Here is a 25920-nt window from a genome sequence, read left to right as displayed (position 1 = left end):
TCCAAAAACATCACAGAGAGCAAAACATATTAAAACAATCTTTTTTCTCCTGCCCTTTCACATCTCTGACAAACTAGAAAATCCACAAGAATTAAAAATGTCTTCAGCAAAGATTCTGTAAAAGGTCAGATTAATCAGATTCACTAGTAACAAAGTTTACAACAGCTGAAGTGCATGCAGCACCAGACAGCAGCAGGATCCATTTAAGCATCTCCAAAGACACTTTATTATAAACTAAAAGAGCGCTCAGACAGCGCAGTACTCCATCAAGGATGTTCATTCCCCCATATGGTATGGTCAGAAATGCAGCATTTGTTAATAATTACTGATGATCAGAAATCAGAGCACAACAGAATGTGGCCATTTAATACAGATGTACCTACAAACAAAATGATGATGCGCTGAGCACAGGCGTGTGTTATGTATGTGTACGGATATTGAATCGTATGACTTAATTATGTAGCGGGCCCCCACAATTTAATCAATGTTCCCGGTATCATTTCTGACAAATTAGTCCCAATTAGTCCGCAGCTGTGGATTTGTAACAGGATCACAATCATGTAATCGTCAGCAGGCAGCTGATGTAGTGTTCACTTGTCATAGTTACAGTGACGCCATGCTGCTATGTCGCAGTGATACAGAAATCTTTAACAAACCTGTGGATCCAGACTATAAGCCGCATCACTGCCAAAATCTAATCACTTGGTCCTTGTGTCATTTCTAACATTCACCTGAAAATTTCATCCAAATCCGTTATTCTGTTTTTGAGTAATGTTGCAAACAGACAGACAAACCAACACCGATCGTCACACTGCTCCACTGCATTCATTGGTGGAGTAATTATCCCCAACATGGAGACAGGATGGCTCACAATATGTAGTTTTCTTCAGTTCAAACAGGTGACACCAATCACAGCTGCAGTTATATCCTTCGTTACATGGTGGATCTACATTTAGTCTTTTGTTCTCTGTGTATCAATAGAAGCAGCAGTGTTACAAATCCCATGTCTGCAAAGGGCTTAAATGCTGTCATAGCTTCAGTAAAATAAACACGTGTTTTGTATGCGTGCGTGTTTGAGGTCACCAGCGAAGGTTGCGTGCTGCAGTCGGTGGTTTCATCTTCCCAGAACAGCAGCGAGTCTTTTATCAGCACGGCCACGGCTCGCAGCATGAACGACACAAACAAGTTGAGATGGATGTAGTTCCTCATGCAGTGGAGCCTCCTGCACGCAGCACACACACAGAAAAAACGCTGTGAAGTGTGTTTACACAGGGTGTCAGGGTGTGAATCCAGTGAAGGATGTGGTATCTAAACACGCCGATAGCCGCCGAGCGAACAGCTGGAAAAGATCCAGCAGCTGAGTTTCACAGCTGTCTACAGCAAACTGTTATCACCCCGAGAGCGCTGTCTGTTAGGACGCATGTGTGCTCAACAGAGTATAAATAGGACTCTATTATATAACCTGAGGAATCCCTAATACATCCTGAGCTAATTCGGCCACGCTTCAAGGTTGTGCAAAAAGTCTGTCTTTACAGGAAAAAATTACCACTGAGGCATTTATGAACCAACTTCACATGAAGATGAAGCACAGAAGAGGTGATCAAAAAGTTGTGGGTCTGCTGGTGTTGGGTGTACATTGCTCATACAAACAGTTGTGTTCAAAATAATAGCTGTCCAACATCACGCTTGGTAGAGACAATTTACTAGTAGGTGTAGTAGAGTAATAGATAACCCACTTCAGAACTAGTTTCTGTGGTGCTTAAATTTAGCATAAACTTTGACTTTACAGCTGCACTTTATAGAGCCCCAACACTACAGCTATATGCAAAACTCCCCCCGCTGTGAGAAGCAACAACCTCCATGCAGCAACCAACTGGAACTGGAAAACTGACGACTATTAGCTTCTCCTCAGGGCTCCACATGTACTTTAAATTGCAACAGCCGCCTTAATAGAATTGCCTTGTTGTACAGGTATAAACATGGATACAAATTGTGAATAAATATATAGTTGTTCATAAACCTTTGTTTAATCGTCAATGACAGAATTACATGAGCGTAGCGTATCTGTCCATCTAACACAGAGATAAAGTCGTTACCCATCGAGCACGAATTATCAAATTATGTCTCTCTAATTGGTAAACAAGCTGACAGACATCTTTCATTGGTTTTAATCATAGTAAAGCGAAATGTGTCCGGTCACAGAGTGGTGACTCTGAATTAGTTTTTTGGCCACAACAGCACAATTCCCGCTTCCCACCTGGCCTTTTTATTATTATTATTTTTTTAAAACAGATTTGGCTTCCTGTGACTTCTTCCTACAACCCAAAGTAAATTCAAAGGCAAGGAGCTGCCATTTTGACACGATTTGTGTATCTCAGATGATGCTAAAAGCATTGCAGGAGCACTGGGAGCTGTGTGTCGCTGCACAAGGAGGCTACTTTAACGAATGGTTTTTGATCACTTCTTGTACATGTGTGGAGATCTGCGTTTCTTCTTGTCTAACTTTTGATGGCTACCTTTCAGTGTTACTGATACTGAAGGTAAAATGTGGCATCCTCACAGACAGTAAACTCTATTCTGATAAACAAATACAAACACAACTCATCTCTGTTTTTGTCCTGCAGAAGGTGTTGCGACTGTATTTCTGTGTCTTTATTGGTTATTTCTTAAGACTGGACCACTGCCAATAGATGCTTGGAGTCGATATTTGCTTCTAAAAGTCATTTCAGTTTCCAGAGTTATAGAGAATCATGGTGCAGACTTGTAATTGTACATTTTGAGGCTTGAGGAGGCTCCTGTAGAGGGTTTGCGTGTTGTTTTTGTGTGATCGGTGTTTGATGAGTGTGTTTACCTGAACAAACAGATGACGACGGTGCTGGTGAACAGACTGATGAGTGACAGGCTGTGGCCCAGAGTGGACAGAATATGCACCACTTTGTAGAAGATTAACTGCACACAGAATAAAGAAAATTATTCACTGGTCATTAAATCAGGAAAAAACATCAAGCTACATAAGTCACTTAACATGAAGGCCAGCTGTGTGGGCTTCCACAGGGCACAATATGGCCACTGCTAATGAGACGGTCTCTCTTTCTAATGCTCCTGTTGCATTTTTATTCATTTCATTGCAATATAAAGTCCTGCACCTCTAAAGAAACCGAACAACCACATTTCAAATATAGTTTCTGTGCAACAGATCATTGTTATAATGCCTGAATCATAAAAAGAGAGACAAAAAAGTAGATTTGTTTTACCAAAATTGGAAAAAACCCCCAACTACAAACAACATGGACGGCATTTTTTCAAGTGCCAAAGACGTTACAGAAAGTGGAAAAAATTCAGGCTCCACATAATATAGATATTTTACCATTTACATTTTTGCAACTTCTTCAAACTCTGCATTTTTCACACTCCTCTAGAAAGATGTTTCCCCCTGCTGAATGTATCTTCCAACAACTTGCTGCTCTGTTCACCGTTTTCTAACCACCACCTCTCCAACTTGTTTCTGTTCATCAGAAATCTTTCAAAAACAGCAATTAGTGAGACCCAAAAAGCACCAAGCACCATATCAGAGTTTATAAAATGTTCAAGCTCATTTCCTGGAGAGAAAAATGCTCCATCCAGGCAGATTTTTCCCACGGCAGTCGACACCGATGAGCCGCTATCAGCAGCAACCCTCCTGCTTCTTTTTCCAGAGGCTCTTTCACAATGAGGTCGGGACCAGAACGAGGATCTGGTCCATCTCAAAACAACTTTCTTTAGACTCAGAGCTGCAGGTTTGGACTGTGAGGCTGCTCATGCTGCCCACTATATATATATATTTATTTATATGTATATATATGCGAGTGTGCCTGTGCCTGGCGTTCGTCGCTCTCATCACGTATAAACAACATTCCCCACGTCCGACACACCATCTGGCAATTAACTCAGAGTACACACACACACAAACACTCTATATATAGCTTACAGTCGCACAAACACTACATGAGCATATTTATACACGTAAAAATAGACACATGATGCAACGCAACTTTAAGCGACACGGCTAATGTACTTATCGTTTCAGCAGCTTTTTAAAGATGTGACGACAAGCCACTTTTTGGATCGCAATTAGTGAGTTTTGCTTGTTTTTTGAAATTTTTTGGAGACTATCATCTCTGACCCTCCTTCAATATTTCTTTCCGCACATATTTCTTTCGTAAATGTTTGACAAGTCCTTCACTCTGCCCATTTGTCCTTAATTCTCCTCATTTTTCAGTCTTGCTTGCTCGTCCATGCTTTCTTATTGCTCTCTCTGTCCGACTTTTCATCCTTATTTCCTTCTTTTTATTGCTTTAAGTCTTCCTTTCCTTCTCACAAACTGAATCTCTAGATGTTATTAGAATACTTGCTTACTAATTTTTAGTCTAAAAGTAATCCATCCTGCCAATTCTTGGTATTTGTGTGTTTCTTTAATTTATGATAAATGACAAAAGCTCTTAAAACATCTAGCAAGATGTCCAGTTTTTGTGCAGTATTGCCTTGCTGAAATACTCTAAATCCTCTGCAACACTTGATATTTTCAGTTTGCAGCTCAGAGAATCTTGTAGTTTCTTCGAATTTTGAGGCTTGTGGTGATGCGTAGATAGCAGAAGTGGAGGAGAAAGCGCCGTAAAATTACAGATTTATACCCGTAGTCTACATCCGGTGAGTCAGACCAACCTGGTATTAACATTCATCCAACTACAAATGTGACTGCAGCCAGGAAACACTGAGATAAAATTACTAACTCCACCTAAGTAGATGGTGTAAATCGCATCGAGTTTGCTTAGTAATGTCTTTGGAATTATGACCTGGATCACAGTGTGGAAGCTTCATCATCTTGGCGGTGCCTGACTCCTACAAAACTCCTGGCTAATCCAAAAATGAGAAAAGTTAAGGGAGTGTGAGTGGAGCCGAGATGAACCATGCAAAGGTTTCTGAGCCACAGATTGTTGGATGCAGCCACAGTCTTTGTTACGTATGAGTTTAAACCTCAATAGAATTTAAATGAGTGACTTCAATAAAAATTCAACCCCTGTAAAATTGTCATGAATGAAGAAATTAGCAACAGAGACCAAAAACTGTTCTTGGTACCAGAATGTAATCATGTTTATTTCTGCCTTAAAGTTGGACATGGAGGTCAATGGGGATTGACTCACTTTTGGAACCAGCCTCTAGTGGTTATTTGAGGAACTGCAGTTGTTGGCATTTCCCTTTTAACTTCATTTTTCAGCTGCTGCTTGTTAATCCTGCTCACAACAGGTTTGATTAATGGAACAAATATCCATATTATCATAAAGATCTAGCTGATGCAGTTGTTCCCTGATATCCATATTTTTAAAAGCTGTTCTGGGCACTTCAAACGGACATTTATATTCTTTCAGCTGAAATACTGTTTCAGTGGTTATCAGCTATGGGGCAAATTTTTTGTGGGAAATTAAAATTCTTAAACACTGTAGGAGCCTTTTGTCAGAACTTATTTTAAGCTGTGCTACCCAAACAAAGCTCCACTTCATGACTCCACACAGGAGCTGCTGATTCTGCTGACATTTAACCATTTTATCTTCACTAAATAGCAAAATGCTTCATGTGAGATGAAAGGCTGTTCTGCATGTCTAATCACTGTCTGATTATAATAAATGTTAGATTCATAATCAACTGAAAGTGACAAGAAAAGATGTAACTGAACAAATCAGCAAAAGGTGAAAATATAATCAGACTCTTGGAACATGGAAAAAATCCTTAATTAGGAAATTTGGTAAAGTTGCACATTTTAACATGAAGGTCTACGGGGATTGACTCGCTTTTGGAACCTGACTCTAGTGGACATTTGAGGAACTGCAGCTTTTTCCACTTCCATATCTGAGTCATTTATCAGTCGTGGAAGTTGTTGCTTGTTAATCGACCAAACAAAAGATTTTATAAGCTCTTTGAGGTGCTCAAAACAAGACATTTTTATTCTTGCAACAGATAAATTATCAGCTATGTAGCTGTAATAAGTAGCCACATGTTGTAAATATTTAGTAAAACTAAGCCCTACTTCAGAAATAGTTACTCTGGTGCTTGAATTCATTCATAAATTTTGACTTTAAAGCTGTGGTTTAAATCCCCAACAGAGCCTCAACACTACAGCTGCTGAATCTGTTGCCATTATTTAACTGTTTTACTCTCATTAATCTAAATAATAAAAAAGTCTAATGTGGAATCAAAGATGGCTCTATGTCCATGGTCAGTTCTGCAAGTCTAACCACCTTCTATAATGTTGATATTAATAATTAATTTGAAAGTCAGAGGAAATGATTTACCTCAATATATCAGCAAAATGCAAAAGTATAATTTGCAATCAACACAAAAAGTGTCTTATAGGTTGCATCTTATGAACAGCTGCTGCATCAGGCTCCGAAAATGTGGAAAAAGTATTATTAATCATGACAGTTCTTATCCAGAAGTAAACATGTTAACATCTGATGTAAAGTTGGACATTTAACATGGAGGTCTATGGAGATTGACTCGCTTTTGGAATCAGCCTCTAGTGGACATTTGAGGAACTGCAGTTTTTGGAACCAGGATATTTATGGTCTTGCTGCAGAATGATGGTGTGAAATCTAAGCATCTAAAGTGCCTCAAACATTTTTCCACAGAATTTCTCTCTGCTTACTTCAAACCACCACTGACAAAACATAAACAAACAGGAATCTTTGCTACGAATGCGATGCACAAAAGAGGCCGTTTAAGGAAAATCTTTCAACTGTGGCATTGGGGCTTTGACTGCAGTAATGAGTTTTGATATCAAGTCCACCGGTCTCTGTCTGTCCACTGTAAATATTCACACGAACAGACGAATATCTGAGCATACACAGACAGTGACAGCCTGGCATCGGCTTCTCATTCCTCAGTTTGACTCTTGGGCCTTCTGGCTGGAAGCTGATGACCTGCTGCCTTCTATGTCCAGAAACTCTGGCTTCCTCCGTGACACCACAGAATTAAAGCCATGTTAAACTTTATGCTTAAACAGCTTCCTGGCTACGATGGAAAGCTACTGGGCTCTCTTTATCTCCTGCTCCTGTGTTGTGTTAAATCAAAATGAGGCCTGACAGAGACTCAAGTTTTTAAAAAGTACTGCAGGCTAAAATTATCCAGCTTGAAGACTGATCTGTTAATCCTGAATGAAGTCTGTTAAATAAAGAAACTGATGTCATTTGTTCGATACCATTTTTTTCCCCACTGTTAAACATCAGAAAATACCAATAAATATGGTCGGATGTTAGTGCATAAATGGCAATATGTATAGAAAAAAGCTTCAGCAAGCTCCTAAAATTAGAAAAAAAACATCTCTAAACAATGTCATAACTGCAGCCAAAAATGTGCTGGCTTCCCAGGAAAGTTTTCAAAATTGTGGGATTAGGCTTGTTTTTCCTTTTCTATTGGCCTACATCCATCATGTCACTTGTTTTTGTTTTCTTTTGTTTATGGAAAAACAAAGCAAAACCAACACCTTTAGGTACAAAAATTGCTCAGATAAGTTCTGGAAATGATTGTTGTTCGGGTGAAAATACCTCAGTTAGCTATTTTCAGTCGCTGTTTACTCAGGTGCTGCTTTTTACTGTTACTGTTTGCTTACACCAACACTTTTCATTTGGTACATTTGCTCACTGTTTTCTGTTGTTCTCAGTTTGTTTTACTTCCATTTTCACTCACTGTTTTCTGTCATTGCTTCCTGTCGATTTCAATTGTTTACTTTAGCTTCAACTTGGCATTTTCAGTTCTTTACATTAATTTTCTGTTGTTTGCTTGTGTTTTAGTCACCGTTTTCTCATGTTTTGTCGTTTTTCAGTCACTTGCATGTTCCTGTATGAAACTGTGATTAATAAAATAATCTTTTGTGAAACAGTCAGAGTCAGAGAAAATTGGAAACTATTGACTTTAACTGTAGAAGCTGTTGCTGTTGATAATTTATTTTGAAAGGATTTTTATGTAAATACGAGTATTGATTAAGAGTACGATTTACCTTTCTTAGAACAAATTATCTTGCAAAAAACATTTATCAACATCTTTAACAGTCATGATGAGCAGCAGGAGCCTAAAGTACAAATAGGGCATAAAAATATTAGAAAATTGGGAAGCAGGACTTTTGTTTATCCTGTTTTCTCTGATTAATCCTCTGGTGACCCCTCAGTTTTAACAGGTGACCCTGAGTCTGGGAACTAAACCAGCTAAATGCATTCAGAATAAACAGAAAATGCTGCTTACATGTCGATGCATCAGTATTTACAGTCTAATAATATCAGTCACAGGGGACGTTCTGCTGTGGATTTATGATTTGTTGCTGATATTTATGTATTTTTACTTGATCTGAGAACTTTTTCGTGTTGGTTCCGTCCATCAGAAAGATGATCTTCTGCATCTGCAGCCGAGTGCCAGCGGTGACTCCTGGACTCGGCAGAATATTTTCCAGATGGAAAACCTTTGTCTCTTCAACAGGAAGCGAACAGAAGCTTCAGAGAGTCGGCCAGCGGGAATGCCACACCTGAGGGCTCTGGAGAGGATCAGGGCCAGCTGTGTGCATTTAAACCTGCACTTATACATCATGTTTGAGAGCTTTAGACCTCAACTGTGAGGACGTTTGAGTCTTTGAAGGTTTCAGGGTTCAGTTTTCAATCAGGTTTGGGTTACAGCTTTGAAATTTTCCCTCCGTAAATCACCTTAATAGATTCAAAGCAATGTGATTTGAGACTTTCAGCCCAGTAAACAAGTTTATTTAAACTTTCAGTGGCTGCTTTCTGTTGACTGTCAAAGCAAACGGTAGCCACAATGCCACTACTGTCACTACTACAACTTTTACTCTTACTGCCACTACCAGTATCAAAGCTAATGTTAGCCACATTGTTGCTACTCCTATTACAAGCTAAACTACTCATTACTGCTACTGCAAATGTCACTACCTGTGATTCATACCAATGTGACGAAAACTGCTTTAACAGAATAAAACACGTGATTCTCGAGCAGAAAAATGTCAGGGACACAATAATGGTTCCGGATATTCTCCTAAAGCTGGATGTTAGTCGCTTGTTTAACGCTCAGTGTAAAACAAAAGGTTGTGGTATGCAGCAATAACTGTGACGGTCAGAGAATAAGCTTCATGGCCTCAAGGCATCAGGATACAAACACACACATGAACGACAAAAAAAGACAATACAGCAGCAGAAAAAACACAAAAAGCGTAATAGAAGTCTGAGAAGAAAAAAAAACATGAGAGTCAACCCCTTTTTTCTTCAACTACCTGCAACATTAACAGGGTCAAAAGTGTCATTCAGATTGATAATCCTCCACAGAGTCGGCTGAAGGCGGGGGGAAGTTTCAAGTAGTTTTCCTCTAAGGAAGAATCAGATATGAGAACAGACGAGGGATTAGAGAGACGATTGTGCCAAGACCTGGACGTGAACCTCCACTCTGCCGCTGTCAAAGCCCATGTCTCTACACCAGTCCACAGGTCAGGATGCACTGAAACTCTCTGAGCACTCATCTGTTCTCCTGAACCCTCTGCTAAAACAGGAAAAATCAGTAGAGAAACGTGCAGCTTCAATAATGAACCCCGGTGTTAATGAAGGCCAAACCTCCAAAACTACAACTTGAATCTCAGAAAAATCTGCAAAATAATGCTAATCTCACAAGTCCCCACAGTGTCTTTGAACTTTGTAGCTCAAAAAAAATGACAAAGATTTTACTGTAGAACTCCCAGTTTTAGGGCTATTTAAACAGGCATTTTTCCTATGAAAACCAATGAGCTGCTGCTGTTCCCGCCCTCCTCAGGAAGGAAACTCTCCCTGCATCCTGGGATTCTGTTTGCTACTGCTACTACCAGTTCTTCAACTACTACTCATACTAGTACAACAACGTGCATTACTATTACCACCATCAAAGCTAGTCTTAGTCACATTGCTACTACGACTACTACCATCACCACCACCAAAGATAATATTAGCCACATTGCTACTTCTACGGTGCAGCTCCTACTGCAACTATGACTACTACTTCTTCAACTATTACTAGTACCTTCATAGTTAATGTTACCAGCAGTAGAAATGTGGCTATTCCTACTGTTACTCGCATAAAAATTTATATTAGCCACATTGCTACAGCTGCTACTATTACTACTGCTACTCTGACTACAATTCAAGCTAATGTTAGCCACATTGCTGCTATTACTACTACGAGTTAAACTACTATATAACTATTACCACTACTACCACTAGTAAAGCTTATGTTAGCCACATTGTTGTTACTGCTACAACTACCAAAGCTAATGGTAGCAATTGCTACTGATGCTACTACTAGTTAAACTACTACCACTGTCAAAGCTAATGGTAGCCACATTGCTGCTGCTACTAATACTACTACTACCACTGTCAAAGCTAATGGTAGCCACATTGCTGCTACTACTAATACTACTACCACTGTCAAAGCTAACGGTAGCCATATTGCTGCTACGACTAATACTACTACTACCACTGTCAAAGCTAATGGTAGCCACATTGCTGCTGCTACTAATACTACTACTACCACTGTCAAAGCTAACGGTAGCCATATTGCTGCTGCTACTAATACTACTACTACCACTGTCAAAGCTAATGATAGCCACCTTGCTGCTACTACTAATACTACTACCACTGTCAAAGCTAACGGTAGCCATATTGCTGCTACTACTAATACTACTACTACCACCACTGTCAAAGCTAATGGTAGCCACATTGCTGCTACTACTAATACTACTACTACCACTGTCAAAGCTAATGATAGCCACCTTGCTGCTACTACTAATACTACTACCACTGTCAAAGCTAACGGTAGCCATATTGCTGCTGCTACTAATACTACTACTACCACTGTCAAAGCTAATGATAGCCACCTTGCTGCTACTACTAATACTACTACCACTGTCAAAGCTAACGGTAGCCATATTGCTGCTGCTACTAGTTAAACCACTACTACTGCTACTACCACTGTCAAAACTGTCTTGAAACCTTGAAGCCCCCTTTGTTTTTAGGTAGTGTCTACGGATACGGGTCCGTATCCGTAGCCTGTGGGCTATGGGTACGGCACTTTTCATTTGCCAGACAGATACGGACCCATACGCGAGTCTCGCAAGTCAAGAAGCTGCTAACCACTGCAAACTGTTGAAAGGTAAGCAAAGGTTAAGGTTAGGGTTAGTGTTAGGGTCAGGTTTAGGGTCCGTACCCGTCGTACTGATGCTACGGGTCCGTACAGCTAGCGTCTACCGGGAGTCACGTGACCAGATCTCGCGTATCTGATTGGCAAATGGCAAGTGTCGTATCCGTAGTCCACAGGCTACGGGTACGGGTCGTACCTCTAGCAACAACCTTGTTTTTAACAGGTAAAGTCCTCCAAACATGTTGTAAAGTCAGATATTTGTGCTTCTACTACTTCATCAAAACTATTCCGATTCTGATATAGCAACCATAAAATAAGACAAAACCTAAATATTACCACATAAAAATCACTCATAACTGAACTAAACAGCCACAAAACTGTTACTTCTGCAGACTTAAAATTGATTTAATTCTTCTAAAACGCATATTAACTCCAGCTCATGCTGCAGGCAGAAATGTCAGAGGATCAGAGGACTCACAAATAAAACCAAAAATATCTGCGGGACGATAAACGAGAGCAGCTGTTTCGTTTCTCTTCACGTCGGCTGGACGGACTGAAGCTGCAACTCGCTCGTCTCTAACACGTGGACACAAACGAAGAAGGAAAAGTTAGATTTCACGGTGGTCTGAGGGAAAAGACGAACTGCTGGTTTATCTCGGTCAGAGCGGACACGTAAACATACTTCAACAGAGGAGAAGTGAAATCAGCCTCGTCTTCACCACAGAAGATTAGATCAGAAACTAGGGATGTGCACTTATTTTTTCTTTATTTTCGTGACTATTTTCATTGTAGATTCTCACTGAATGCATCAAAAGTATGAATGAACACATATGGAACTACGTAACAAACAAAAACAGTAGCGATGCTGGTTCAGTGTGTCTTCAGTTTGGAATAAATCTCCAACAGTGTCACCAGCGAAGCACCATCACACCTCCTCCTCCATGCTAACCCTCCACACATGTAGAGACCATCTGTTCACCTTTTCTGGAACCAAAGATCTCAAATTTGGACTCATCAGACCACAGCACAGACTTCCACTGGTTTAATGTCCATTCCTTGTGTTTCTTGGCACAAAAAAAAAAAAATCTCTTCTGCTTGTTGCTTTTCCTTCGTAGTGCAGTAGTTCTCAAGTGGAGTAAAAATTTACCTAAATCAGTGTTTCTGAGCAGCTACAGATTCTTGAAACCCCAAAATTTTGCGATTAATTAAAGTTAATACCTTGAAAAGATGCGCTTTAGTTTATAGTAAAAGATGGACATTTTAAAATGACTACAGTAACAGCAAATGTTAGAAACTATTTCTCATCGGACAGACTGGGATTCTGGTCAAAAAGTATTTTTTTCTTAATTGACCCAGAAGTATCGAAGTTGCAGCCATGGTAAGAGCCCTTTAAAAGGTAAGGAAAGGTCTTAAATGCTTCTTTCTTATCTCTGATTGTGTATTATACGTTGGTCCATCCTTTATGAAAAGGAAGCAGGTAATGAAGTCCTAAAACTCCCTGCAGCAGCAGCAGCATTTAAAGTGATGCACAGCAGACACACATCAAAAACATCCAGTGCTGAATTATTGTAAAAGCATTGAGATCCTCAGAGCGCCACAGTGGATGGAAAATGTCACGAGGTCAAAGACAGAAGTGAAGGAGAATTTCAAAAGCGTTTAGGAAAAGACGTTTGTTTTGACTAACTGACAGCAGCTTGAAACAAAACTCACAATGATGGACGCCATGATGGGCCAGTTGATGAGTCTGTCAGGGGAATTATCCGATGGAAAAGTCCTGATAAGTCTGCAGCGGTGGATTCGTAGTAGAATCGCAATCTTGTGCTCATCGGCAGGCGGCTGATGTAGTGTTCACTTGTAGTCATAGTTACAGTTACGCTGTGCTGCTATCTTAAATGCGTGGATCCAGTCTATAAGCCGCATCACTGCTAAAGTCTGATCACTTGGTCCTTGTGTCTTTTCTGACCTTCCCTGAAAATTTCATCCAAATCCGTTTTTGAGTAATGTTGCCAACAGACAGACAGACAAACCAACGCTGATGGTCACATAACTCCGCAGCATTCCTTGGTGGAGTACTAAAAAGTGTAAATAATGAAATCTCCTTAGTATGTAGAGCCACATTTTTTCATTCAGTATTGGTAACATCTGTGGGAAAAACGTAGGACATGTTAAAGGCATTAAAGGAGATTTAATTTCCTACGACTTTGAACGTAGCATGCGCACATACAACCTCTCCCTCACCCCCCTCTAACTTCCCCCCTCTTAACATTTACGAAGAAACGCCCCCCTCCAGAAACTTGCGTAGCACTCGTGAAGTTGTCTTTTACAGCTGGGTCCCCCTGGATCTTTATCTGCCATTATGTAAAAAAGATGAGCAAAACAAGTCGCCAGCTAACTACGAAGCTATACCAAAGCAACACATACAGAAAACACATAAGTCCAAGGCGTACGTAATCTACGTAACTAGGCCTGAGCCGGAAGATTTTTGATTGACAGGAAAGGGAGCAAACCAAACGCCTCGGTCCGAGCGCATTGATTGGCTGATGTTTTTCAGGTCCTGCCATGTCCACAGTTATTTTTTTAAATTTTTTATTCTTTTAGAGACCATACATACAAGTCCACTAAAGGTCAGTATATTCATTTTATGTGAATCAGATAAATTAAACAAAAAATACATCCTCCAAAATGCCTTTAAGTTTAAGTTTGTTTTTTGTTTTTATTAGCGTAATTCAACATTATTATTATTTTACTTTTTAGGCTTTGTGCTGTGTCTGTAGGTGCAGCGGGGGAAAAAAAGAACCAAAAAAGAAAAAAAAGGAGAACCAAACACAATCAGTAACATGATTATCTAAAATAATGTAGGTTTATATTCTGTAGCCTTCAGCTCAAACCATAAATAAGAGTCATTTATTTTATGCACAGCAGTAAACAATCCAAACCAGCCCGACTGTATGTTATTATAAGGAGTCTAAAACCACATTTACCACAATAAAAGCTGCTTTATATTATCAGACCTGAAAGAAGCTGCAGCTCAAACACACACACTAGTCTCTGGTTAGATCTTATAAAGGTTAAAAAATGGATCTGTGTTTGGTTTTCTACCTGGAGACGTTTCTCAAAGTGGGTCAAAGCAGAAATCTGTGGTTTCATTTCTCCTCTGCAGGCGTCTTTTCAATGCAAAAGGAAATCTTTGTGGTTTTAAAACCTGAGCGCAGCGTTTTCAGATTTAAACATCCATCCATTTTGGCTTTTATACTTCTCATTAAGTAGTGCAATCTTTTGATCTCCAGAGATGAAACATAAACCGCTGCCGATCAGTTTGTATTGATACCAGCTGGTGCATTCTGGGACTTCTCGTTTCTCCGCTTGTATCTGACATCAGACGTGCAAAGTTTCTACCTGATTAGCAGCAAAGAATGTGGATATGAAACCAAACGAATGCAGCACTGAGCAGATAAGAAGATTTTTCAGGTCACAAACACACGCGACAGAGCTGCTGCAGCGGAGTTTTGTTCAAATTCATCGCTTAATGTGACTTAATGATCGTTTTCTGCAAACTAAAGGCACAGATTGAAGCTCCACAAAACAAAATTGGGGACGATTTGTTCAAATTTTCCTGCTTTTGTTAACTTTTTCTGTTGAAATTCGTCAAAATGTGCATAAAAATACACTGATAGAAACACAACTTTAGGGTCATTTCAAAAAAAACCTCGAATAAAGTTCCCACCTGACACTTTATCTACAATAAATTTAGTTTATTTAATGAAGCCATGTAAAGTTTTACCGTCGTTCTGTTAATATTATCAGACTTACAAGCTCTTAAAATACACAAAGGTGAGTCCAAATGTACTTTTTCCATAATTTCTAAGCCTCATAACTTCAGCAGTTCTTTGAAAAACTGCGACCAGAGTCATTAAAATGACTAAAAAAAAAAAGTGTCAGATCAACTGAATATTGCCCAGAATTACTGTAAAATGATTCAACATACCTCAAACTTAAACAAAGTGACTCCATATCCAACATCAAGCATCTATATTATGGGATGCATCATAGTTTGAACAGTAAAACTGCAGCAGTTTAATGACAGAGAAACAATCATTGGTACCATGGACGCGTTTGTTTCACTTTATTGAAAAAAAAAGTCCAAAATGACTAAACTGCTCTTCAAAATGAGCCAAAAATCGTCCAAAAAGACAAAATCTTTTCCATACTGTATTATCCATTTTTATTGTCCATACTTACTTTATATTTTTTTCCTTTAGTCCTTTTGGTGAATTTTGACTCTTTTACACAGGTTTTGGGACAACATTTGAATCCAAAAAGTGATTTTCAAAACGTTTTTAGGTATTTTGGACATTTTTGTAGTAATTTTAGACAAAATGTGTCAAGTATGGAGAAAATTTTATCATTTTTTGGTTGAATTTCGAGCATTTTGGACAATTTTTTTTGACTCATTGTGAAAAACAGTTTTGTCATTTCGGACTTTTTTTTTTTTTTTACAAAGAAGTAAACAGAAACACATCCTGGGTATTCATGATTGATTCGATCACAAAGAATCAACAAAAAACAAATTTAGTCTTTAGACTGTGACAGCTGGCGTTCTTAGAGCCTGAAAATATTCACAGCATGAAGGCAAAACTTTGCATGGATTCATTGAACAAATGTTTTTTTATTATTATTCTAAACACTGAACTCACCTCGTTGGGTTCGTCGGTGTTGTCTGATGAACAGGCGACGTTGATGACGGGATAGACGTCCGACCAGCCGCTCTCTGTACACTTCCTGCTCAGGTTGCCTAGGAGACACAGTAGCAGCTCATTAATTAGGTGGAAATTTTAATCACTAAAACTGTATTTTCTTAAAAAGGTCTCATTTTTTTGTCCACCAAAGTCTGTTTTTATCCATTTTCTGTCGAACTCTTTAATTTCGCTGCCTCTGTGAAGCTCTTTGTGAAAATTGCTCCATAAATAAAGATAATAAATTAATATTATTATCAGATCTAAAACCAAGAATCTTCCTTCATCTGTAGAGTTTTGTTCAGATAAAGAAACAAAACTTTCACCTAAAAAAAAAAAAAAAAAAACAGAACATAAAGGAATAAAAACAGGTAAATAATCACAATGACAGCAATCAAACCAGCAATAATTTGGCTATTTATTAAATGATTTAGCTTCGTTTTTATGAATAAAACACAGAAAATTCTTTTTTTCCAGCACTTCAAATGTAAAAGGCTCTAAATTTCTTCTCTCTAACACAGTAAACCTAATAACGATAAACTTCAGGTTCTCAGTTTTATCTGAAGGGTGAAATCCAGAGATGTTGTGTTTTAAATTTAATTTATTGCCAGCAAAAAGTTCTTTCTTCTCTTATATATAGATAACTCCTCCCATGCACTTGCGTCGTCTTCGTTTAGTTTTTAGTGTTTCACTACGACCGTGTCATGATGCACAGGAGACATTTTTTAGTTTTCTCTACTTCTAGCCGTGTTTTTATCTATAGAGATGCAGGACTTTATATTGCAGAGAAAAATGTGACTACACGACCACCAACAGCGGAACTAATACTGGAATAAAGACGCTTTCTCAGCCCTTTTTCCTCCATTTTTCTGACATGAAGCCAAAAATGTTGCAGCAAAACAGTTTCTCCAAACAGCCAACAAAAGTGTTTATTCCCGAAAACCTGCGAAGCGAGAAGCCTGCTGAGCATTTACTGGATCTTTAATGACTTTATTCAAGTTTTATAGTTTGTTTTGATGGGAGCAGCTGCGACTGATCCACAAACTGTTTCCTCGTTTCGTCGTCCTCGTTTCACCTGCAGCTGATTTTCTTCATGACCGATGGTTTACAGAAACGAGCTCATGACCGTGACGCTGAAGTGTCTCGCTGTAAATACAGACGACTTGTTTAATTAACTGAGAACAGCTGCGTACGGAGGCTCAGAGGGGCCAAAACACAAGAAATCTACTTCACGGAACCACGTCTAAACTGTAACATTACAGTTAATGTTTTAATTTCTGTGGTTAATTCTTACCTGCTGGGATGGAAGAACAACACACAGAAGTAAAATGGAGCAACAGATATCTGTAAATAATCATATATTTGTTGTAGATTTAATGAAGTGAAAACTGTAATTTTGCAGAAAATTATTATTTTTAAAAATACAGATTTTTGAAGTGGCCCGTTTTATTTTTTTTACAGTAAACCTTCAAAAAACTTTTTTCTAGACATTATATGTAATTTAATAAATCAAGGGAGATCTGTAAACAGCAAACAATTACATTTAATTTAGAAAAATGTTTTTCTATTTTACAATTAACATAATACATAAATATATACATTTTTCCTGTCATTTACAAGAATTAAGTAGAATATTCCCCATATTTATGTTGTGGAATGGACGTAAGAAGAATATAAGAAGAACACAAAGTACCTCAGATTTGTACTTAATACCAGTATATACTGGTATATATATATATATATATATATATATATATATTCCCTACTGCCTTTGTTTGATTTAAAATACTCCTTTAAAAGTCACATACTCAGAATTCTGGTTAAGAAAAAAATAGCATTTACAGTTTTACTGAATTTAATCAGCAAAAAAATCATTATTTTACAGATACTTGCTGTTAATTTTATTATTTTTTACAGTTTCTGAACGTCACACCTCACTGATTTTAAACATTATTTTTCTAGCGTCCTTTCTGCCAGATTTTCACTTTATTTTTTCCTTCCTGAAATGTTTTGACAGTCCATGTTTAATAGTCCTGCAGCGATTACACGCCTCATCTGTTCACAGGCCGACCTGATGTTTTCTACATTAGAGGAAAAATAAATAAATAAATAAAAAATCAGCTGCTGCTCAAATAATCATTAACAGGAAGTCTGAATTGAGGAGAGAAGACAGTTTACCGTCACAGAGGAAGAAAGAAAACGGGAAATATTCACATCTATGAAGCCGCAATATGAGACTTTTCATTGTTTTCTGTTAAAGATTGACTCAAATGATTTAATTGATCATGAAAATAGTCCAGTGGTGACAAGATTCAGTAAATAAAGAACTGAACAATAGAGCTGAACAACTCATCAAAATACGCCTAAATCTACCATATTTCCAAGTGTAGGGCTAAAGGGTTTGAGGAAGTTTAGATTTTGCAATATTTCAATATAATTTATAGTAATGATTATTTTATTATCTGTCAATAAATCTGTCAATTATTGTCTTGCTTAATTATAATTAGTTGATTGGGCTTGAAAATGTAAGATAAAGATTAAAAATGTATTTCTTGAACCGAATATGACTTTCACAAAAGTCTTGTTTTGTCAAAACCCAAAGATATTAATTTTACTGTCACAGAGGAGGAAAGAAAAGAAGAATTTATGAGGCTAAAAATCTGAGTATTCAGATGTTTTTCCAGAAAAAAAAGCTTAAAACTGATCAAATAATGTGAATATTGACGACTGATGGATTTATTGTTGAAGTCTGGATTGAAAAGAAAATATAAAGAAGTACTAAATGATTATTGCAGTTATTTCTGTGCCACATTCAAAAATAAACATCTGTAAAAAAAATCATGTAAAATTCACATTTTTTTAATCAAGTTTGTAGGAAGCTCCAGCAGCTGCATTAATGGGAACCCAACTGAAGTGAGGGATGGTGAAGGAAGTTGATGCCGAGCTGATGGAGGATGAAGAGGAACAAAGACAGACGGACGAGATGATATCAGAGAGACGGATGAGGCAGAAAGAGGCGACTGAAAGACGGCAGTTTGTGAAATTAGCTGTAAAACCGACAGTCGACGGACGGAAGGAGAAAATAAACCAGAGATCAGATCAGGACAGAAGGAACGCAGAGATTAGAGTTACTGAGGAAATAATGGGCTGGAAATACCACAACAGCTTTTAACCCATGAGGTCGCCATGGTAACGGATGCTGAGGAGCAGCTTCTGCTCAAAGTTTCAGATTTATATCAGCTTTTAAGAAGCGTCTCTCTGTAACCAAAACGTTTCCTGATGATTATTTATGAGCGACACAGATTCTAAGCTGAGGGAAAATGTTTTATCTGCAGACCTGTATGTTAGTTAAAGTATCACACGCTGGATGCATTGTCTTGCCATGGGAGCCAACATGTATTCAGCTGGTGATGTAAAAATGTTTTTATATTTGATCCGTTTACACTGCTGGTAGAACGCACATTAGAAAACGGATTATTCTGGGATTTATTAGAGAATATTCAATCAGTAACAAGAGTTTCACTTTGATTTGGCCCCAAATTAAAGCTATTTCCTGCATTATGGGACAGTGTCAGACCTAAAAGCACTTCAATACACGATCATGTTTAAAATACGTTCAGTTTAACAGCTTCAACGTGCAGCTGATCGGTAACGTTTACCAGTTTTCTAGCAGCATTCCTGTCTTGCATCATTTGCAGTAGCAGCTTTTTCACATCATAATATTTACAATCCGGATTGTTCTCCATGAAAACAACCCGCTGACCGAAGCAGCTGCACACGATCGGTTCGTTTTGTGCAGAAGAAGAGTCAAATGATGCAACAAGCGCCTCCCTGTTTTCATGACTCACACAAAGAAAGTCTGTAACCGTTGAACGTGTTGCGTAGCACAGAAACTGCTAATAACGCCGCAAAAATCGATGGAAAATTCAGTTTCAAGCCAACATTAGCTGCTTCTAAATTGTCGTTTTGTTTCACATCTGTGGAAAAATGCAACTCTTGACCACACTGCATGAATTCTGTGAGTCGGTTTGGAAAGAAAATCACACAGAAATGACAGAATATCTTAAAGAATCATCACCCAGTGGAAATATAAACACTGTCTACTGTCTGAGTGTGTGTGTTTTAATAAAGGAAGTGTGTGTGTGTGTGTGTGTGTGTGTGTGTGTGTGTGTGTGTGTGTGTGTGTGTGACACGCTGAACTCACCGTTCTTGCCAAACAGCAGCAGGAAGGCGGACGGACAGGGGAGGGTCAGCACCTCGCCGACCGCCGCACTTCGCCAACACGACACGTTGTCCCACTCACCATCACATCCTGAAAACACACACACACACACACACATTAGCTGTGCAGAAGTTCCTGTTCTGCTGATTGAACCACCGACTATAAATCAAGTGAACATGAAAGAGTCTTGGGAAGTTTTGACGTGTTGTTTCACTGTGCAGCAAGAAAGGAGGAAAAATCTACAGCAGCTGATTGAAGTTTTACAATAACTGAAGCATGCAAACACCATGGAACACAAAAGTCCAGAGAGAGGATAAAACTGGCCAACAGGGACACAAAATGAACACAAACGGATTCTATTTCAACGCAAATGGAGATAAAACCGCCTTTGAGACACACAAAAGGATCTACAAGATGTAAAATGGCTGCAAAGACACACAAATCCTCAAAGAAAAGAGATGAAATTGAACAAAAATACATGCAAAATAACCACAAAGACACGCAAAATGACCTGAAATGGATTAAGGCCAACTAATAGACACAAAAAGAACACAAACACAAGCAAAATCAATGCAAACGGAGACAAAACGACTGAAAAGACACGGGAAAGACCAGAAAGAGATGAAAAAGAAACCACTGAGACACAAAAGAGATGCAAAATAAACACAATGGCACACAAAAGTCCAGAAAGAATAAAACTGACTAACAGAGTCACAAAATGAACACAAACAGATTCTATTTCAGTGCATACAAAGACAAAACGACCTTTGAGACACACAAAAGATCTAGTGGATGTAAAAATGTAAATAGACACAAAATACAAAGACAGAAAAGATAAAAAGCAGATGAAAATGAACACAAAGACACACAAAATGGCCAGAAATTGATAAACAGAAACATAAAATGAACACAAAAGCACACACAACTATGAAAGACATGCAATGACACGCAGAAAACCCACAAAGAGACACAGAAAGATAAAAAAGGAGATGAAAATGAACACAAAGAGACGCAAAAAGACCACAATTCATGCAAAACTACTGCAAGCAGAGACAACTACAAAGACAGAAATTACTCAAAACAAAGAGTCTAAAAGGCAATAAAAAAGGAGATGAAAATGAACACACAAAAAGACCACAATACATGCAAAACCAATGTGTGTGTGTGTGTGTGTAAATAAATGATTGACAGTCTGACTGTTGCAACACAACGTCCAGACACGCACCTCACTTCATGTAACTGACCTCAATCATCACAAACTGACATATATTCACGTCCTGTACAACTCTGACAGAATTATTTTAGATTTTTTGTCTCAAACTGATGTGAGTCTTCAGAACATGAGTGCAGAAATACATTTAAATTGCAACAACACAACAGAAACTACACAAATGCACTGAAGTTTTTGTGTGTTTTTTTAGTACTTTTGAGTTTCTCTTTCTGCACATTCCAGCAGCGTCATCATAAAATCCTCCACACGGGGATTTCCAAGCAGCTCCTCCACACTGTTTCACTGTTATTGTGTATTTTACTGTGTTACTGTGTGTGTTTTACTGTCTTGTGTGTTACTGTGTGTATTTTACTGTCATTGTGTGTTTTATTGTGTAGTTTACCGTCATTGTGCGTTTTATTGTGTATTTTACCGTCATTGTGCGTTTTATTGTGTATTTTACCGTCATTGTGCGTTTTATTGTGTATTTTACCGTCATTGTGCGTTTTACTGTGTATTTTACCGTCATTGTGCGTTTTACTGTGTATTTTACCGTCATTGTGCGTTTTACTGTCTTGTTGTGCGTTTTATTGTGTATTTTACCGTCATTGTGCGTTTTATTGTGTATTTTACCGTCATTGTGTGTTTTATTGTGTATGTTACCGTCTTGTTGTGTGTTTTATTGTGTATGTTACCGTCTTGTTGTGTGTTTTATTGTGTATGTTACCGTCTTGTTGTGTGTTTTATTGTGTATGTTACCGTCTTGTTGTGTGTTTTATTGTGTATTTTACTGTCTTGTTGTGCGTTTTATTGTGTATTTTACTGTCTTGTTGTGCTGTTGTGTGTTTTATTGTGTATTTTACTGTCTTCTGTGTTTTATTGTGTATTTTACTGTCTTGTGCGTTTTATTGTGTAGTTTACTGTGTTGTTGTGTGTTTTATTGTGTATTTTACCGTCATTGTGCGTTTTATTGTGTAGTTTACTGTGTTGTTGTGTGTTTTATTGTGTATTTTACTGTCTTGTGCGTTTTATTGTGTAGTTTACTGTATTGTTGTGTGTTTTATTGTGTATTTTACCGTTAGTGTGTTTTATTGTGTATTTTACCGTCATTGTGTGTTTTATTGTGTATGTTACTGTCTTGTGTGTTTTATTGTGTATTTTGCTGTTATTGTGCGTTTTATTGTGTATGTTACTGTTATTGTGTGTTTTACTGTCTTGTGTGTTTTATTGTGTATTTTACTGTCTTGTGTGTTTTATTGTGTAGTTTACTGTCTTGTTGTGTGTTTTATTGTGTATTTTACCGTCATTGTGTGTTTTATTGTGTATGTTACTGTCTTGTGTGTTTTATTGTGTATTTTGCTGTTATTGTGTGTTTTATTGTGTATTTTACTGTCTTGTGTGTTTTATTGTGTAGTTTACTGAGTTGTGTGTTTTATTGTGCATTTTACTGTCTTGTTGCGTGTTATTGCGTATTTTACTGTCTTATTGTGTATTTTCCTGTCTTGTTGTGTGTTTTATTGTGTATTTTACCGTCTTATTGTGTGTGTTATTGTGTATTTTACCATCTTGTGTGTTTTATTGTGTATTTTACCGTCTTATTGTGTGTGTTATTGTGTATTTTCCTGTCTTCTTGTGTGTTTTATTGGGTATTTTACTGTCTTATTGTGTATTTTACAGTCTTGTGTGTTTTATTGGGTATTTTACTGCATTAGTGTGTTGCATTGTGTACCTGTGGTGTTGGGCGTCTGCTGCTCCAGTTGTGTCTGACACTCTGTCCTGGCTCGCTGCATCTCCCATTGCAGCTGGCAGTGAGGAAACCGTCCACGAACCTGTTGGAGGAGAAACAAACAAACAGGGATCTGATCTGAACAAAGAGTCTGTTTGACCAACGAGCAGCCGCCTGGACTAAAAGTTCAGCTTTAAGGCAACTTTCTGGAGGAGATTCTACATAAAACTGATCACATATGTGTGTGTGTCCTGGTACAGCTGACGGTAACCAAGGACACACACTCAAACAGAGCGTACACAAAGGGCAGCGATCTGCACAAAGAGACTCACACTACAGAAGAAGGAGTCCATGAGTCCAGCTGACTTCATTGATACATGTGTGTAGGAGGCCTGTTGACTGTGTGTTTGTGCATCACACATGCACAAAAATGCACACAGATAGACACATACGACACACAAACACACATTAAAATGCAAACAGTAACACACAAATGTATATAAAAAAAGACACACATGTTTGCACTTCTATCTTAGTGAGGACATCCATAGGCGTAATGCATTTCCTAGAGCCTTACCCTAACCTTAACTATCACAACTGATTGCCTAACCCTAACCAAACCTCAACACACACACACACACACACACACACACACACACACACACACACACACACACACACAAAATGAATTCCATCAAAGCACATTAAAATATTGTTGCCAGAAGCTGCTCAGAGATCAGACCATTTTTAATGTAAACAAACTAATTTGCATCTTTAAACGTGAAGAACAAACACTGAGGCAGAGAGCAGACGATCCTGTAGGGGGCGCTTTGAATTCTTTCTGGTTTCCATTTTCTGCTTCTCCAAACAAACAGCTGTAAACAGAAAGCAGCAGAGGTCGGAGGATAAATCGTGCGACCAGATCGGATCCACTGCAGTCGATCAAACATCGTAATCTCATTTCATTCTAATCTAATGAGCACAAACGCACACAAACACACAGCGAGGCAGCAGATGAAACCTCCCAGATGAAACCAAAGGATATTTGTTTTCCAGTTTGTGATCCTGAAGCTCGTCTGACCTCGATTCACTCACAGTTTGTGCTTAAATAAAGTTTGAGGCTCAAAACCAACATCATGAATGAATGTTGGAACAATCTATGAAAAACTTTTTTTACATTTTTACAGTCACACGTAAAAGAAAGACACATTTCTAAAATAGAATATTTTGGTCTGGACATTTGGAGGAAAGTGATTTACTATTTTTCAATCCTTGATATCTGTCACTTCCTTTAAAAGAACAGCACATATGGTGACATTATTCACCGTTTATCAGTTTACAAAATAACAGCTAAATATAGATAATAAAGTTTAGGATGATTCAATTACAATGAAATGGTGCAGCTTTGAGATTAAATGTAAAAGAATGAAATACAATCTGTGAAAGATAAGAAGATTTTATTACAGGAAAAATACATTTTTGGAGAGAGAGAGTGAAAGAGTGAGATAGTGAGAGGTAGTGTGAGGTACGGTAAGAGTGGGATAGAGTGAGACAGAGTGAGAAAGTGTGAGTGAGAGAGAGAGTGAGAGAGAGTGGTGTAGATTGAGATAGGGTGAGAAGAACAGAGTGAGAATGAGTGAGAGAGTGGATAAGAGAATGAGAGATTGGATAGAGTGACTGAGAGAGTGAGCTAGAGAGTGAGACAGTGAGATAGTGTGAGAGTGAGATAGAGAGAATATGATAGAGTAAGGTAGAGAGAGTGAGAGATATAAAGTGAGAGTGAGATAGAGAGTGTGACAGAGTGAGACAGTGAGACGTAGACTGAGACAGGGTGAGAGTGAGAGTGGAAAAGAGAGTGGGAAAGTGAAATAGAGTGAGTGAGAGTGAGACAGAGTGCAATAAAGTTACATAGACAGTGAGATATATAGTGAGAGTGAAGGAGTCAGAGAGTGAGAAATCATCACTTTCATGTGAACGTGCACAGATTTAGAGTCATGGTTCCTGTTTCCTCTGACTGAGGTCTTTGTTGTGATGACTCACTAAAAATGAAGTCTGCTAATGTTGAATTTTCCTCACAAGAACACTCGTTCACTTCATGGAAACGTGCCTCACTGAGTGTTTAGACTGAAAAACTGAAAACACTGCAGCAAAGTTTTAACAAAGTCAAAAACAGGCTCTCTGTCAGCAGCGTTTTGCCCAAAATATCAGAATTTCACAGATATTTGTTGCTATGTTAATGAAAGATTATACACAGTAACTGCTATTTTCCTCGCTTTGTTAAATAAGAATGATTTAAATGATATGTGAGGAGCTGTTTGCATAAAAAGCCCAGATGGAGCTGCAGGATTTGCAGAATCAGCGGTGAGGTTTCCCTGCTTTCTGTTTGTGTCACCGATGAACCAGATCAGTCACTGTTTACCGACGTCACTCTGCAGGAGCGACGGTCGGTTTGCAGATCTGCTGCAAAATCAGGAGAGAATAACGTCACTTTATCTCACCCTCAGCTGTCAAACATCCAGTGTTGAAGCTGCTTTTCCCTGCACTGTGCTATCAGGCGACCTGGATCTGGTTGTTTCTGCAGCGGGTCAACAGTCGTACATTCACATCCAGCCTGACCTCCGCTGGAACACACACAGCTGACACACTTCTGCTGCCGCTGTGAAAGTCTGACGTTGTGAAATTCAGCCGTTTGTGTGCAGCAGACAGAAACCGCAAGGCTCTCGCACAGGAACGCGGCAGTAAAACGGGCTTTTTGCTCAAGAATAAAACCTCAAAACGCAGCTGAGAGAAGCAAAAATCACAGCAGATGAGACGGCTCCAGCAGCTGCGCTTCAAACAT

The 25920-nt window shown here is 38.5% G+C and overlaps 1 protein-coding gene across 1 annotated transcript in view; it reads right to left on the bottom strand.

Annotated features, from left to right (window-relative positions):
• Positions 1 to 25920, bottom strand: part of LOC110967596 (vasoactive intestinal polypeptide receptor 2-like) — a 38456-nt gene that overhangs the window by 9649 nt on the left and 2887 nt on the right. Inside the window, exons 2-6 of the mRNA XM_022217257.2 lie at positions 23085 to 23184; positions 20128 to 20235; positions 15885 to 15982; positions 2852 to 2949; positions 1084 to 1222 (exon numbers count right to left, since the gene is read on the bottom strand). Of these exons, the coding sequence (XP_022072949.1) occupies positions 1084 to 1222; positions 2852 to 2949; positions 15885 to 15982; positions 20128 to 20235; positions 23085 to 23184 (543 nt within the window). The remainder of the gene's footprint in view (positions 1 to 1083; positions 1223 to 2851; positions 2950 to 15884; positions 15983 to 20127; positions 20236 to 23084; positions 23185 to 25920) is intronic.

This window comes from Acanthochromis polyacanthus, chromosome 20 (assembly GCF_021347895.1).
Source record: "Acanthochromis polyacanthus isolate Apoly-LR-REF ecotype Palm Island chromosome 20, KAUST_Apoly_ChrSc, whole genome shotgun sequence".
In the NCBI taxonomy this organism is placed as follows: Eukaryota; Metazoa; Chordata; class Actinopteri; family Pomacentridae; genus Acanthochromis; species Acanthochromis polyacanthus.
The sequence above is the reverse complement of the archived record's forward strand: the minus strand, read 5'-3'. Positions and strand labels throughout refer to the sequence as shown.